Source organism: Anolis carolinensis, chromosome 1, assembly GCF_035594765.1.
Source record: "Anolis carolinensis isolate JA03-04 chromosome 1, rAnoCar3.1.pri, whole genome shotgun sequence".
Classification (NCBI taxonomy): Eukaryota; Metazoa; Chordata; class Lepidosauria; order Squamata; family Dactyloidae; genus Anolis; species Anolis carolinensis.
The window spans coordinates 34,509,922-34,526,345 of record NC_085841.1 but is presented as its reverse complement, the minus strand read 5'-3'; the positions used below and the strand labels follow the sequence as shown (position 1 = coordinate 34,526,345).

Below are 16,424 nucleotides of genomic sequence, written 5' to 3'. Positions count from 1 at the left end.
TTGTATGAAAGGAGTGGCAGAGAAACTAAATTAGCTAAGATTTCAAAAATTATAGGAGGTGATTGTAAACTGACTATGGGAATACAAGAAGAAGTACTGCAGATCTAGCAATAGATATGAGATTTATTTGCATAATTAACTAAAGTTGAGTTGGAAATAATTTGCATTAATATTATATAAATACTTATACAAAAATAAACAGGTAAAATATTGAATATTATGAAATAATGCAATAACTACAGTGAATAGTTACAAGTATTTGTAAACAGATGGTATCTTTTCAGCTATTAATGGATAAAAGTTTACTTTCATGTCAGTTATGAAAATAGAAATCAATGAATGCTGGCTATGGCCTAGAATTACAGAGGCAAAAATGTACACAGTATAAGAAAGATGTTGTAAAATAAACCGCAGTAGCTGCTCTAATTATAGTTTCCAGACCTACAAGTTTTGTAAAGTAGAAAAATGATAGCATTGTCACGGGTTCTGCTGTGCAGCTAGCAGTGCATTTGAAGGCTGCAAAAGGGAAGGGTAATTGGCACTCAGGTCAAGGCCCAAAACTTGCCTTTGGTCTGTCATTGAATACAGACCTGTCCTATATGCTGCACTAGTGGTTTGAATGAGAGACTACTATCGTATTTCATGGATTCTAAGATGCACTCCCCCCCCCCCCCCCAAAAAAAAAAAATTAGGTTCAAAAAATGGGGTGCACATTAGAATTGATGGCATTTTAGAATTATGTTTTTTAAAATTCAGGAGTCGCAGCAGAGAAAGCAGGAGGGAAGCTAGCCTTCCTGGCCAACCCCTGGAAAGCCTCCTTGACCCCATACCCAATGTTGCCACTACCTCGCCAACCTTCACTTTGTGCTGCTGCTGGCTCAGCACAGCTGATGCTCACACATGCTTCTGCACTCCAGGCTGCTGCTGCCCTTGGTTGCTGCCGTAGTCTCAATGTTGCTGGGTTAGCTTTGAAGGGAAAGCATCAGGGGTGGCAGTCAGCTGAGAGAGTGGGAACGTCCCTTTCTCTGGTGGTGGCAGAGGCAAGGAGGCAGGAAACAGGAGGAAGAAGCTCTGTATGATGGAAGTGTGAGGCTGTGGGTCTCCATTGCTCTTCTTCCTGTCCTCTTGCTATTGTTTCCACTCCAGATGGAGCGACTTGGACTTGTCTCTGTATCTCTGCAGCCACCTCCATTGTCAATTGCACCAAACAGCAGAGAGAGTCCAGTCCCTCCATCAGGAATGGAGATGGCAGGGCCAAGGGGAAAGGGGATGGTGGCGGGGGGGGGGGGGGAGAGAGAAACCCTGTGTGCCATGAGCCACGGAGACCTGCTAACTCATGCTCCTGCCACACAAGGCTTTTCCCTCCTGGCTTCCACTCCCTTGCCATCACTCAGTGGGTTTCCATGGTCAAGTGGAGTTTTAAACCCTGGTCTCCAGAATCACAGTCCAACTATCAAACCACTTGCAGGAGAGGCGTGAAAACATCAGTGTGCAGCATTCTCTTTGACAGGGAAACAGGCACCTGTCTCTTACAGAGGCTGATGACTGGAAAGACAGGATTAGGGGACTTTTTCTGATTTCTACCTATTTCCCACATTACTAAATACAGTAGAGTCTCACTTATCCAATGTAAACGGGCCGGCAGAACGTTGGATAAGCGAATATGTTGGATAATAAGGAGAGATTAAGGAAAAGCCTATTAAACATTAAATTAGGTTATGATTTTACAAATTAAGCACCAAAATATCATGTTATACAACAAATTTGACAGAAAAAGTAGTTCAATACTCAGTAATGCTACGTAGTAATTACTGTATTTACAAATTTAGCACCAAAATATCACGATGTATTGAAAACATTGACTACAAAAATGTGTTGGATAATCCAGAATGTTGGATAAGCGAGTGTTGGATAAGTGAGACTCTACTGTATGTAGGAATATGTATCAGCAATGAATGTATGAAGTCAAACATTTGCCACCTTGATTTTGAATTCAAGTCAACGTTTTTGTCAGTGAGCCTGAAAACTAAAATATTTCTGAGTCACGGTGCTTTTATACATAGTATTATTTAACTCATTCTCATTACTTGAGAGCGATTATTCAGTTTTCAAACATGTCATTTGTTAGTTTGTTTTAAAACAAGTTGTTAAAGAAATTGAAGTAATGTTGTGAAAATATGTTTGTAGAAGCTTAATCTGGTTGTTTTTAATTAAATAATCTATTAGCATCTTTCTATGACAGTCAGACTTTGGTTCTTTACATGAACCCCCATTACATCTAGTGATAAATGATGCATATAGTTATTTAATTTAATGATGAAAATGATAGGGGGAGGAAAGGCTTAAGGCATTTGTTTCTTTGCTGAAAGAGTTTTAGAATAAGAAAAATCAAAAATCCTGAAACATTAGGATGCCTAATGAGAACAGTAATTATTAGTTTTCAATTTAATTTCATTAAGATTATGTCTAATTAAACTTCTGTCTTTGATAATTGCAGGCATTTCAGTAAGACTATGGAGGAACTAGTTCATGATCTGGTCTCAGCATTAGAAGAAAGTTCAGAACAAGCAAGAGGAGGATTTGCAGATACTGGAGACCATTCTCGTAGTGTCTCTTGCCTTCTAAAACGCCAAGCCCGAAAGAGAAGGGGAAGGAAACGACGTTCATTTAACACCCATCACCCCTGGGAGACTGGCCATTGCTTAAGTGAAGGTTCTGATTCCAGTCTTGAGGAATCAAACAAGGATTATAGAGAGAACCATGCTAATAATAAAAAAGACCACAGTGACTCGGATGACCAGTTGTTGCTTGCAAAACGCAGACCTACTTTGAATTTAAATAATCTCAGAGGCAAAAGGCTTCTATGGCATGAGCCTGACCTAGCCGTCGACAATTTGGGAAATAGGACTCTGCGTAGACGACGAAAAGTGAAACGAATGGCAATTGATCTACCTTCAGATATTGCAAACACACTGACGTTACCTCAACAGCAGGATAACATTAAGGATCAAGAAATGGACAATGACAGCAGATCTTCCCAACACCAAGAACTAGCAAAGAGCAAAGTTAAAAAAAGGAAACTAGCCACAAGTCGACAGGCACCAGAAATTTTGGATGAAGGAGTGGTCATAGAGAATGATGAAAGTAACCAGGCAAGCAAGGATAAAATGGAGTATGAAGAGCAAAAGGGCTCAGATGAAAACATGAGTGACAGGTCACTTTTATTCTTTTAATTCTCTCACTTTGCATTTATTAAATATTTGAGCTAATGTGTTCTTCTGGGCTTCTGTAAGTAAAGATAAAAGTATAGTAATACTGTCCGATAGAGGACAACAAAAGTATGTCTTCTTAAAAACTGTATGGGGACTTTCTAGCCGTGTTTTGTGTTATACTATTGCATAGGCATTTTTGCTCTGGGGCCGCATCGTGGGCCTGGCCGGGAGGGGGAGCTAGGCCGAAGGCCAGGCAGGCCCAGGGGGGTGGGGTGGAGGCAGGGGACAGGGGAAGGTCATTCTCAGGCTGTCCTCCTAGCATAAGGATGGGGCTGCTCACTCCATCTTTATGCTGGGAGGAGGGTGTGGCTTTGGAACCCCCTTGGCTGCTTCCTGTCTCCTCTCCCGGGCCGTGCTTGGCATCAGGACAGAGTCTCACCTCGTCCTGTTGCCAGGAGAAGGGTGAGGGCTCCAAAGCCCTTGGCTGCCAGCTTCCTCCTCCCCTGGCCAAGCTTCTCCCAGCATCAGGATGGGGCCACTCACCATGTTCTGATGCCTGGAGGAGGGCCCGAGGAAGGCACCCAACAGTTGGGAGCCCTCTGGAGTTCTCCCAGCTGTCATGTACCTTACTTGGGCCTCCTCCCGGCATTAGGACAGGGTGACCAGCACCTTCTTTATGTCCAGAGGATGGGGAAAATTTGGAGAGTTGAACACAAGTGCCCAGAGGGCCATGTCTGATCCACGGGCCTTAGCTTGCCCATGCCTGCTAACCTAATCCAAGCCCTAACTGCAAAATGATAATACTGATTTCAGTGACCAAGATGTAATGGTGCAATTGGTATTTAATTTCAGCAAAATTAGTACTCTACCTCTCAGCTTCTCATAAAAGCTGGAACAGGCCTCTCCCAGCCTTGTAGAACAGTTTTTAAGGTGCACAGCAGGCAGAAGGAGGAAAGGGTTGGATTGCTGATTCCGATGGATGCAGTCAGATTCAGAAGTACAGTAGAGTCTCACTTATCCAACACTCGCTTATCCGACGTTCTGGATTATCCAACGCATTTTTGTAGTCAATGTTTTCAATACATCGTGATATTTTGGTGCTAAATTTGTAAATACAGTAATTACTACATAGCATTACTGTGTATTGAACTACTTTTTTGTCAAATTTGTTGTATAACATGATGTTTTGGTGCTAAATTTGTAAAATCATAACCTAATTTGATGTTTAATAGGCTTTTCCTTAATCCCTCCTTATTATCCAACATATTCGCTTATCCAACATTCTGCCAGCCCGTTTATGTTGGATAAGTGAGACTCTACTGTGCATTGTTGTATCCTGGCCAAAGTATTTTTCCTTTTATCATGACATTCCTTTTGCATTTATCTTAAAATATATAGGTTTTCCAAAGGGCATATGTATTGTAATCCTATGTAGATTAGCTGTAATTTCAGCAGCACAAGCTTTTAAGTATGTGTAAAAATGCAGTCTCCTAGATTTCAGAAACAAAACTCTAAATTTTCAGAGGTAAAGGAGAAGCCCATTAAAAACTTCAGTAAACCATACAAGTTAAAACACATAATGTAAACTTTCATGCTTCATTCAGGTAACAGAAATCAGTGTTCCTTTCTGGCAAAACATCTGTTACAATTTGTTTTTATTCTGCAGAGTGCAAGTCTCATAAAGCCCTGAATTCTTTTGCTTCTTATAATTCGGGCATAGACTGAGAAAGTGAATAAACATTCAGAATTTAGGAAAACATGTAAAAGCACACTCATTCTTGGGTGCCATAACTAGCCTTCAGTGCTATTTTAGTATATTGTTCCTTTCTGATTGTTGCAATTCCTATACTACATGTTTTGTTTTTGTTTCTCTTTCTGGTCTCCGTGCCTGGTAAACCCAAGCTTAGTTCTGCATTCAGTGTTTACGCTTGCTTAGCCAAGCTGAAATGAGTATTCATGGTAGACATAGATGTTGCAGTTCTGCCTTTTGTTGAAATTACTGTATTGCAATCCCCCCCTTCTGGGAAGTTGTACATTAGCAATTTCCTAAGGTATATTTGTAAGAGCGTCTGTATTTTTATTGTTTGTTAGGTTTTTTTGGAACTTTTGTAAGTGAACTAATTCTTGTTTCTAAATAAAGAAGTGAACAGAACAGGAGAAAGTCATGAAATGGAGTAAGCTAGTCAAGGAAGTAGATTTACATTGATTTTCATTTGTAATCACTTGCCTTATTGGGACAAAGACTTGAGCAGCACAAGAAAACCTAAATTTTATAATTAACAATATTTATACATGCTTGTTCCAGTTTGAATGGAATACTGTATACTAGGTTTGTGCACAGATTCAGTTTAGTAGGATCCCTTCGACCAATCCAGCTTGTTCGGCTGGCCATAATGGCAAGGGCTCAGTCATCATGGTTTTTTTGGCCGAAACGGACCATGCAACAGCTGATCATGATTGCTTCTCTCCTATTCGGCATCATGCGGCATGTGAAGAGGCTGCCACGTGCTCACATATGGTTTCCCTGTGAGCTCTGCATTTTTGGGCCAGTGAAATGTCTTACACAAGCTGTTTCTATTTAATGGGGGGAGCGCCTCAATTGGTCTCAGTTGCATCTTGGCTCTAGAGACAGTATGATGCTTCCTTAACCCCGTTGCTCAAACCCAGGCTCCTTTGAAAGGAAGAAAGAAAAGGAGCCCAGGAAGGGTGCTTCCTTAGCTGCATTCCTCAAACCTAGGCCCACTTGAAAGGAAAAAAGGAACAGATTCCAGGGACGGAAAGGGAAACCTTATAAGTTCCCCATTGCTGCCAAACATCTTTCTGCATCTTTCAGCTGCCCAGCCAAAAGCATATTTTTCCATTAGCCGATATTCGGCAGGCTCCCAAAAACAAATCTGGTTACCCAACGAATTCAGATACCAAAAACAGATCACCCTCCAGCCGAATTGCACAAGCTTACTATATACATAATTATAGAGTTGGAAGAAACCACAAGGGCCATCTAGCCATCTTTGCCATGCAAGGAACACAAAGTCATTTCCTTCACTTTCAGATGTCATGTTGCCATTCAGAATAGACATGCTTTTTCAACAGATCTTGTCATACAGCATAATCTTCTTATAAACTGTTTCAGTTCTTTGAAATGTTCAACACTATCCTTTTGGCAAGTGACACTTGGACGTGGGTTCTATCTCAATGGTACAGCAGTTCTTTCCCTCTACATAGGCCTGGGATGCATTTCCACCTGAAATGGAGCATTTCTAGTGAGGGTAGATCAGTGGTTCTCAACCTGTGAGTCCCAGAAATGCTAACAGCTGGTAAACTGACTGGGATTTCTGGGAGTTGTAGGCCAAAACACCTGGGGACCCACAGGTTGAGAACCAATGAGGTAGATAGTGTTGAATTATCAGTGTTCTGACTCAGCATCAGCCAGCTGTGTTCCTAACTGGTTAAAATATTTCTAAATATCAAATTACAATAAGAATGTTAATGTAACTATATTCATTAAAAAGGTTAGAAAGGGCTTCGTTAAATATTTAGATAAAAGTGCTAGAGGCTAGAAAATTTGGAATTTTCATATTTTGATGTTACAGGACTGGTTGGATCCAAAATAGAAGAAGCCCTACTTAAATTATGTCATGGAAAATTGCTTAGGGTTTTATATGTTAGCACAAGTAGCATAAATTAGAGATAACAAAGGCTCAGTCCCACATTTGCAGTATCATTCATCTGAACGAGCATCTAATACTAAACAAAGGCAACCCTGCATCTCTCGTTGTAAGAAAGTATTTTGTTCTGAATAGTTTATTAAGAGTAGCGCCACAGAGAGAACATTAAAGAGGCCAGTTCTGGATAGGGATATAAAAGAATGGATGCTGGTTGTTATAGCTTTGTCTTCTAAAAGACAAAGCCAATTGACCAGAAAGGGCTATAAAGAAAGGGCTATTGTTGGAATCAGCTGCTTTAAATGCAGTTCTAGATCTAGGATAATATCTCAGCTGCCTTAAATTGTTTCTTTTGCTGCTTGAATCCACCTTCCTTTCTTATAAGTGATCACAGATGTAAAATTCACTAGAGTAGATACAATTTTAGAATTATTTTGCACATAGTGAATCTAAAGAATCAATATATAATGTGTAATTATATATTATGGTCTAGTTTCAGGCTTTTTTGTATTCATATAAATTTACTCACATGGCAGCGAGAAGAACAGTAGGTCATTGTTAGAACATTTCAGTTCTTGTATCATCTAAAGTTTCCTTGCATTGTATTTTTTAAAAACAACTATTTTAGGTGGTTTTTACAAATACATAATTTGTTATCTGAAGATACAGCTATGATGATTAAAGAAAATATGTATATGACTGTTAAGAGTTATAGCCTTAAGTCCAGGAAATCTAAACATGTGAAATTTGAAATCCATACCCACATGCCCCTAGAGATAAATACCTCAGATTATTTTGCTATTAAAATACATTTATTAATTTTATTGAGTTCCGGTGTTCAAAGCATGCTGTACCATCTTGTTGTCATTGTCAGATGGTATTCTTTTCTAACCAACAAATAGGTTTGCAGTTGACCTAGGCCTAATTTGAATTGTTTGTCTCAACTAGAGTATACTAACTGGATAAATTCAGACTTGATAAATGAACATTTGTCTTAATTTCAGTTGACTTAGTCAGTTTACTCTGGAACTCATCATTAGATTTGTTTGAAACTCTGTGTGAGTAGTCCCAAGAAAAGAGTTAAAGAGCTATTTCTGCCATCTCCCTCGTGGCTCCGTAAGGATGCACTAGGTCAGTAGACATGACTAGAGGTTTCAGAAATCATGTCTTCACCCAAATTATATGAACACAGTTTGTTAAACTCTGACAAATGTGTAACTTTTATTGAAAGAATTTGGCATATCCAGTTTAGGGTTCTTCGAGTCCATGCAAACTGAATTTTTGCTCATATAAAATAAATTAGCATCATTTCAGGCTGTTGTTGTAAAAAGAAATCAGTTATAACAGAATAAGTAGTCACATTGAATTTTAAATGCTACCATGTATGCTTTCAAGATTAATTTGCAAAAACAGTGAATGTTTTTATTCAGTAAAGTTATAATTTAATATTCTAATAAACACCAAAAAGATCCTATCCCTTTTGAATATGGTTTTGTTGAAAGGTTGTTGACACTGCATACTGAAGATATTTTGGGCACCATCTTCACAGCTATCACTGTATTTGTTGACACAACCAGATCTATGTATCTTACAATTATCTGTTCTTGTGCAAAGAACACTTTTTACATGTAAAGTTAAAGTCTTCAGATGATGCACATGAAATAATACCATGTAAATCCTCAGTTGGAAGTTAACAGAGAAGCAAACTGTAACCTGTTTCTTCTTGTGCTGCTAGGAGCATATTGATCATCTTTGTTTTTCTCAGGGTGACCTTTACTTTGATTTAATAGGTTGGCATTGTATAAACATTCTTTCTCTCTCTAAATAATAGAATTCCAATGTATTTTTATGTACCGTACCTTCCTGAATATTTGCAAATGATAGCAAAAGTCATTATGTCTCTAGACACTTGTGTTTCATGTGCTGAAAAAAAGCCCAGAATCATTTTGATTGAGGCACCCCATCCTCCCTACAGCTTTTAAAAACTAGCAGTGGTGTTTTGGATCAAGCTGAATTGCACAGCATAAGAAAAGAGCAGTGAGCATTTGATGGAAACAGATAATAAAATGCATCAATTGTGTCAGCACCTCATTGCAGTCACATCTGGCTTACTGTCAGGGTCCCATTAGATTCCTGTGGTTTTATGTGCCAAAAATAATATGTTCTGTAGTTAATGGAACTGGGATATTTGCAGTTTGATATTTCTCTTTTCTTTTTAGAAATCATCTTATTTTCTTTTAGATTTTGGTGAGGCTTAAGTTTCATATGAGTGCAATCTTGTCTCTTTAAAATTTTATGACTAGGATATCAATTGCACTTTTGATCTGTTTCTTTCTCTCTGTTATTACAGTGAATCCAGCAGCCTGAGCAGTAGTGATGCTGGTTTGTTTACCAATGATGAGGGAAGACAAGGTACTGAAATAGTGTGCTGTTTTTTGCTTTGCTTTCAAAACTGTATCAGGTAAAGTTTTGTAAACCCTATATAAATGGTTATCCAATGGAACTGAAGAATTCTAAATTATATAAAATTTAACAGTGATGACATAATAGGTGAACTATTCTTTGCCAATAATAAAAATAATTTTAAAAACTTTATTTGTCACCCACCCTATCTCCCCAAATGGGACTTACATATCTACAGTTAAGGAATTCAGGTGGGCTGCAAGTCCCATCATCCTCTGTCATTTCCTCGCCAGTATTTAAAGTAGACAAAGCGGCAGGTGTCTGTGTACCAAGTTTGGTTCAGATCCATTGCTGATGGGTTTGTAGTAGTCTCTGAATGTAGATGAAAGTACTACAACTTCCATCGTCCAGGGACCATTTCCCCAAAACCCAACCAGGACATAAAGTTGGTCATGAGGGACAGGGGGATGGGTGTGTGCAAGTTTGTCCAGATCCGTTGTTGTTAGAGTTCGGAATGGTCTCTGGATGTGGGTGAAGGTACTGCAACTTCCAATGTCCAGGTCCATCCCCCCCCCCCAAACCCCATCAGGAACTTAAAGTTGGTTATGGGGGTTTGTGTGTCATGTTTCGTCCAGATCCATCATTGGTGAGGTTCACAGTGGTCTCTGGACATGGGTATATGTACCGCAACTCCCATCATCCAGGGTCCATCCCTCCCCAAATCACAGAAGGACTTAAAGTTGGTCATTTGGGGGGGGGGTCTGTGTGCCAAGTGTGGTCCAGATCCATTATTGATGGAGTTCTCATGGTGGTGAGAAAAACAATAGTTCAATATTAGAGCATTTTGGTTCTCTGGATCATCTGAAGTTTCCCTGGCCGAGAACTATTGTCTTCTAAGGATAGAGTCTTGGCGGTGGGTTCATAAGTGATTATAGAGACTTATTCTGGATCTGCATGGTTTTTTGCAGTTAGAAGGTCCTAACAAGGTTTTCCTTGATGCGCTTTCCTTTTTGCACATTTCTTCCTCTATTCGTGCCTCTTCAAAATCCACAGCACTGTTTGTAATAGCTGACCTCCAGTTAGAATGCTCAGGTGCCAGGGCTTCCCAAGTCTCAGTGTTTATTCCACATTTTATTAGATTAGATTTAAGTCCATCTGTAAATCTCTTTTGCTGCCTACCAACATTGTTTTCCATTCTTGAGCTTAGAATAAAGTAGCTGCGTTTGGGAGACGGTGATGGGGCAGTCGGACAACGTGGCCAGTCCAGCGAGGTTGATGGTGGAGAATAATCACTTCAGTGCTGGTGGCCTTCACTTCTTCCAGAGTGCTGACATTTGTCCACCTGTCTTCCCAAGAGATTTGCAGGATTTTTCTGAGACAACACTGATGGAGTTGTTCCAGAAGTCAAGAGTGACACGGTCCTTGTTTTGCAGGCATACGATAGAGTTGGAAGGACAATCTATATATTTAAAAATGGAATGTTCATTTTTCCCATGGAGTAAACACCAAAACAACTAAACCAAGTCACACCAAATTTGGCCACAAAAGGCATAGTCATCCAATCTATGTCTTTCAATCAAAAAAACCTAGAAAAATAAATTCCAAATTACAGAGGATGAGGAAGAGCCGTTCTCCCCCTGGCTGCCAGTCAGAAGGGTAGGCCCCGCCCCCTTTAGGCCCCACTCACTTTGTGTCCTAGCAACCCCCTCAGCCACAATGGCTGAGGGTTCACTTAGGCCTCTTCCACACTGCCTACAAAATACAGATTATCTGATTTTAACTGGATTATATGGCAGTATAGACTCTGGCCCTTTCACACAGCTATATAACCCAGAATGCCAAGGCAGATCATCCACAGTATCTGCTTTCAACTGGATTATTTTGAGTCCACACTGCTATATAATCCAGTTCAGTGTGCATTTTATACAGTTATGTAGAAGGGACCTCATCTAATCCAATTCAAAGCAAATAATATACGATTATAAATATAATATATAATATTACTGTGCTATAATAAAACAGAACAATGATATCTCAAATCAGCACAGTAAATAAGCAGGGGAATTCCAGACAGGAAACAATCAGGGCAAGCTAACACCTCCCAACAAAGGATTCCCTCAGGGGGGAAGCTGAGGAAGGAGAAAAGTAATGTGTTTTATCAGAGTCATTATTATTATTATTATTATTATTATTATTATTATTATTATTATTATTATTATTTTGCTGTGAACCATTAAAATGAACACAACCAGGCTCCAAGTATTAAAAAACTCTAAAATCAGAACAGTAAATAAAGAACAACACTCTGAAAACAGGGGAATTCCAGACAGGAAACAAAGAAGGGAGGAAACAACCAGGCTTTGAAGCTGAAAGGCCATTACATGCTAATCATTCTGGCTAATTGCAGCATTCATACTTGCCTCCAACAGACAAAAAAAGGAACAACCAGAAATATTGTATATTCACAAGCTTTAGGAAATAACATATGCTAACTACCACCAAATCCTCAATACATTATTTCCCATACCACCATTCTTTGCCAAAGCAATACGTGGCCGGGCACAGCTAGTAGCTTTATAAACAAACATCTTGATATCTCTATGAATGTCCGATCCTTGAACACTCTCTGCCAAATGCCATATTTCATCACGTAATAGTTGTACTTCTCCCCCCTTTTTTCAGAAATGGGAGTGCAACTAGAACATGAGAGATAATAATGTCCCCATATTATCCAGTTTGTTTGTTTTTGTTTTTTAATGCTTTATTTCTGAAAGCGGAGGGGGATGATCCAGTCTCAAACAAACAGCTCCATTTCTATTTGTTTAAACTGCAGAGCCATTTTGGGCAGATTTGCCCTTCTTTCTTCTTCTGAAGGTAAGACAGTTTAAGAACTTAATGGAGATTTATGAATCTCTATTGCTCCCTTATTTATTTTTCCTCTGAGGCAAGTCAGTTTTAAAAACCTGAAATGGAGGCCTCTGGACCTCTGATCATCCCTTCTTCCTCCTTCCTCCAAAGAACTCCATTCCAGGTTTTGTAAACTGCCTTGCCTCGGAAGAAGGAGAGAGAAGAGATTCAGATCCATTCAGAGAAGGAAGAAAGGGGAAATCAGCCCAAAATGGGGGTGCAACTCTTATTTGAAGAAAACAAAAATACTATTTTAGCGACCAAAAAATGGGGGTTCAATTGTTATATGGTGGCAATAGTTACATGATGAAATACAAGTATTAGAATCTCAAATATACCCAAAATAATTACAAGATTACAAATATGTATACATTAGTCTTTAAAATGTATAGTCGTAGGGCATGCTAGGGAGGAAATGCTTATAAGGTCCATGGGTTCTAGACTCATACAGAACTAAGGAGTAGACCTTGTCTTTACCCTTTCCTATAAGATACCATGCAAGCAGATTTCAAAATATGTCCTATATGAACTTTTTTGGGGCTCATTAAATATTTGTTCAACTAGATGATAATCTAAACATGTACAGAAAGCCTTTTTCACTGGCATGGTGTAGGCCACTCAGTATCAGAGGGGAGAGTAAAATAGCAAGCCAACATGTGGGACAAAACATTCTCCTTCAAAGTTCCAGTGTTGGACAACTATTCCTCCCTCAATTCTGAACCACTTTGTTTCCCTACTTTCCTTTTCCTCCTTCAGCAGACACTGAAAATTCTTCTGTGACGATTTAGCCTGATTAGCCATCATTAGCTGGCCTGGATTTTCATCCACCGCAAGCACTTATTTCCTGAGATTTATTACAAATACTTCCTTTCGTATATAGATGGTGGTGCTATAAGTTTTGATTTAGTAACAAAATTAATCTTTGAGGATTTTGTGTGTTTCTGGGATCTCACTTTGGGTGTGTGCCAGCACAGTTTCTGGGGAGATCCTCCAAAGGCAACTTTATTCCTACCTTGGTGTACATTCTTCTATCTTACAAACATTTTCTACTGCTGCCAAAAGCATAATTATATTTCCATTCATGATGTCATGAGGTTGCATTATTTTCTCATGATGTCCACATGATCACTTCCTTCTTCACTTCATTTCAAGTGTAGTTTCCAGGCATTGGAGCTCTCCTCTCAATTGGCCAAAGTTAAAAGATGCCATCTCTGACATCACTTGTTATCTGACAGTTGTCATGTTTTAACATTGGTATTGGAACTGAAAATAAAGAAATGTACTGTATTTGGGGTACTAGTGTCAAAGTGACTCTGGCATAGATGTATAAGAATTTCACAAGCTGATTTAGTGAAGTGCATAATTTCATTTTGCTTCTCTATTTTTAGTTTCTAAGATCCATTAATTTTTTTCTGAACTCATGATACTTCCTGTGGTACTGTCATCTTTCATTTAAAAACAACTTTTTCAGAACTTATTTCTTAATGAACTTAATCAGATTAATTTTATTTGGTCACATCTGTTTATGATTGTTTCTCCCTTTTTATATACCATACATATCATGAAATTAAGCTAATTATATACTATTATCAACTGCAAAGAACTGGTTTCACAGTTTTATACCTTTTAATTCCCCGCAGGAGATACAGGATTAGTGTTTTGATAAAACTGAAACTTCAGTAACTTAAATCAATTTCTCTGCCATTAACACCAAAGGATTATCTAGTTTCTTTTTTCACATTTCCATATTTGTTGTAAGACATATTTCATACCCTTCTCTTTTTTAATTTAGTAAATAATATCTTCTGAGCAACTGGGGGAACAACTACAGTCCAACAATTAATAGGAATGATTTTAGAGAAGTGTGTGACTTCTTTGGATAACGAACTTGATCTTTTTATACACTATATTTTTCGAAAATCTTAGGTGATGATGAGCAGAGTGACTGGTTTCATGAAAGTGAACCTGGAGGTGCCTGTGGAATCACTGGGATCATTCCTTGGTGGGAAAAGGAAGACTCAACAGAACTAGAGAAAGAGTTGCCTGACCCAATCTTTCAAAGTATCTTAACTGGCAGTTTCCCTCTTATGTCTACTTCAGGCAAGAGAGGTGAGCACTTCTTGCAAAATAAAATAATGTTACAAAATTATTTTCCTTTAGCAGCTGCTACTTGATTGTCAATGGAAGCTAAAGTTTTTCCCACCTGCTCATATAATCCTTTAAAAAGGAATAAAAATACTGAATGGCTTTCTGTCTTTTTAAATTTTTCCTTGATTATGAAATGTTGTTAGAGAGAAGCTATATACATATCCTTATAAGTGTGTATCTATATTATGCTATGAGGAGCCCACGGTGGTGCAATGGGTTAAACCCTTGTGCCGGCAGGGCTGCTGACTTATTTATTTATTTATTTGCGACATTTATATCCCGCCGTTCTCACCCCCAAGGGGACTCAGGGCGGTTTACAAGTATATATACATACAATATATTATATTATATGACTATATTGCAACTTAAAGGTTGGATTGCTGACCTGAAGCTCGCTGGTTCGAATCTGGGAAGAGCATGGATGAGCTCCCTCTGTCAGCTTCAGCTCCCCATGTGGGGACATGAGAGAAGCCTCCCACAAGGATGGTAAAACATCAAACATCCGGGCGTTCCCTGGGCAACGTCCTTGCAGACAGTCAGTTCTCTCACACCAGAAGTGACTTGAAGTTTCTCAAGTCACTCCTGACACAAAAAGTATGCTATGTATCTGGCCTAGTAAGTTAGTTATGTCTGTTGACTATAAGGGAATTGTGGATGCATTAAAACATTTGGATAGGAATGTGCAAGTGAGAGATTCCTCCCTTCTCCCTTAGTTTGTACACTTACTCAACGATCAGTTCTAGATTAGACCTAACACTATGGTCACACTAAATAAGAAGTCCAATTACATTGGAAAAAAGATTTTCATTATTCTATTTTGTACCTGATAATGCAGCATGTACAGAAGAGAGGTAGAACTGGTAAGCAGAACTGGTATGCAACATAATGCTCTGTGTCAGTGCCTTGCAGAACTATTCACACCTTTTGACTTTTATTGTATTTCAGTCAGCATTTCAAATTGGTTTGACTGAAATTGTTGCCATGGGATGTACTTAAAATAGTCAAAACTGTGAAGATGCAATATAATTTTTTGTGATAAAAAGCTAAGTAAACAAAAACAACACTGCATGAGAGGGTTTAATACAAGGGTCCCCAAACTAAGGCCCGGGGGGCAGATACGGCCCTCCAAGGTCATTTACCTGGCCCCCGCCCTCAGTTTTATAATATAATATTTTTATATCAGTTTTAATAATATAATATATTGTATATACATATAATATTGATAATAATATTATGTTATACAATAGAATACTAATAATAATACCATATAATAATATTAATTATATGTTATATATTACATATTATCTAATAGTATAGTGGTATAGTTCAATATAGTAATATATAATACTAATATTGTGCTATGCTAATAATATAATATATTGTATGTACACACAGCTGCTCTGAGTCCCCTTCGGGGTGAGAAGGGTGGGATATAAATGTAGTAAATAAATGCAGTAAATAAATAATTAATTTTAGACTTAGGCTTGGCCAAAGTCTGAAATGACTTGAAGGCACACAACAACAACAATCCTAATTAACTTGACTTTCTCATTGCCCAGTAGCAGGCCTACACTTTCCATTGAAATCCTGATAGGTTTATGTTGGTTAAAATTGTTTTCATTTTTAAACATTGTATTGTTATTTCGTTGTTGTTGTTGTTGCACTACAAATAAGTACGCATAGGAATTTGTTTGTATTTTTTTTCAAATGATAATTCGGCCCCTTAACAGTCTGAAGGATTATGGACCAGCCCTCTACTTCAAAAGTTTGAGGACCCCTGGTTTAATACTTCTGCAAAGTATTTATCTCTCTTGCAATCAAATATTTTTGTGCATGTCGGCTTGACAAATAACATATACTGTATAACCCCCATATCTTGGACTTACCATGAAAATATATAGATAATAGTGAACACTATTTAATGACTTGCGATGGAAACATATATAATCATAGCTCTCTAGCATTTTTAAGCACTCCAGCATGCCTCTGTGGTTAGTTTTTGGCAGAAGCATACCTTAGAATCACTATGAGTGAGTTAGAAAATGTTTAGAGGCGATGCCTTTTTTTCAGGCATGGGTGAGAGAAACCA

The 16,424-nt window shown here is 38.4% G+C and overlaps 1 protein-coding gene across 1 annotated transcript in view; it reads left to right on the top strand.

Moving 5' to 3' along the window:
• The window catches only part of gpatch2 (G-patch domain containing 2), a 149,547-nt gene that overhangs the window by 7,619 nt on the left and 125,504 nt on the right, over positions 1–16,424 (top strand). The window contains exons 2-4 of the mRNA XM_008125857.3: positions 2,498–3,214; positions 9,228–9,289; positions 14,114–14,296. Coding sequence (XP_008124064.2) covers positions 2,498–3,214; positions 9,228–9,289; positions 14,114–14,296 — 962 coding nt within the window. The remainder of the gene's footprint in view (positions 1–2,497; positions 3,215–9,227; positions 9,290–14,113; positions 14,297–16,424) is intronic.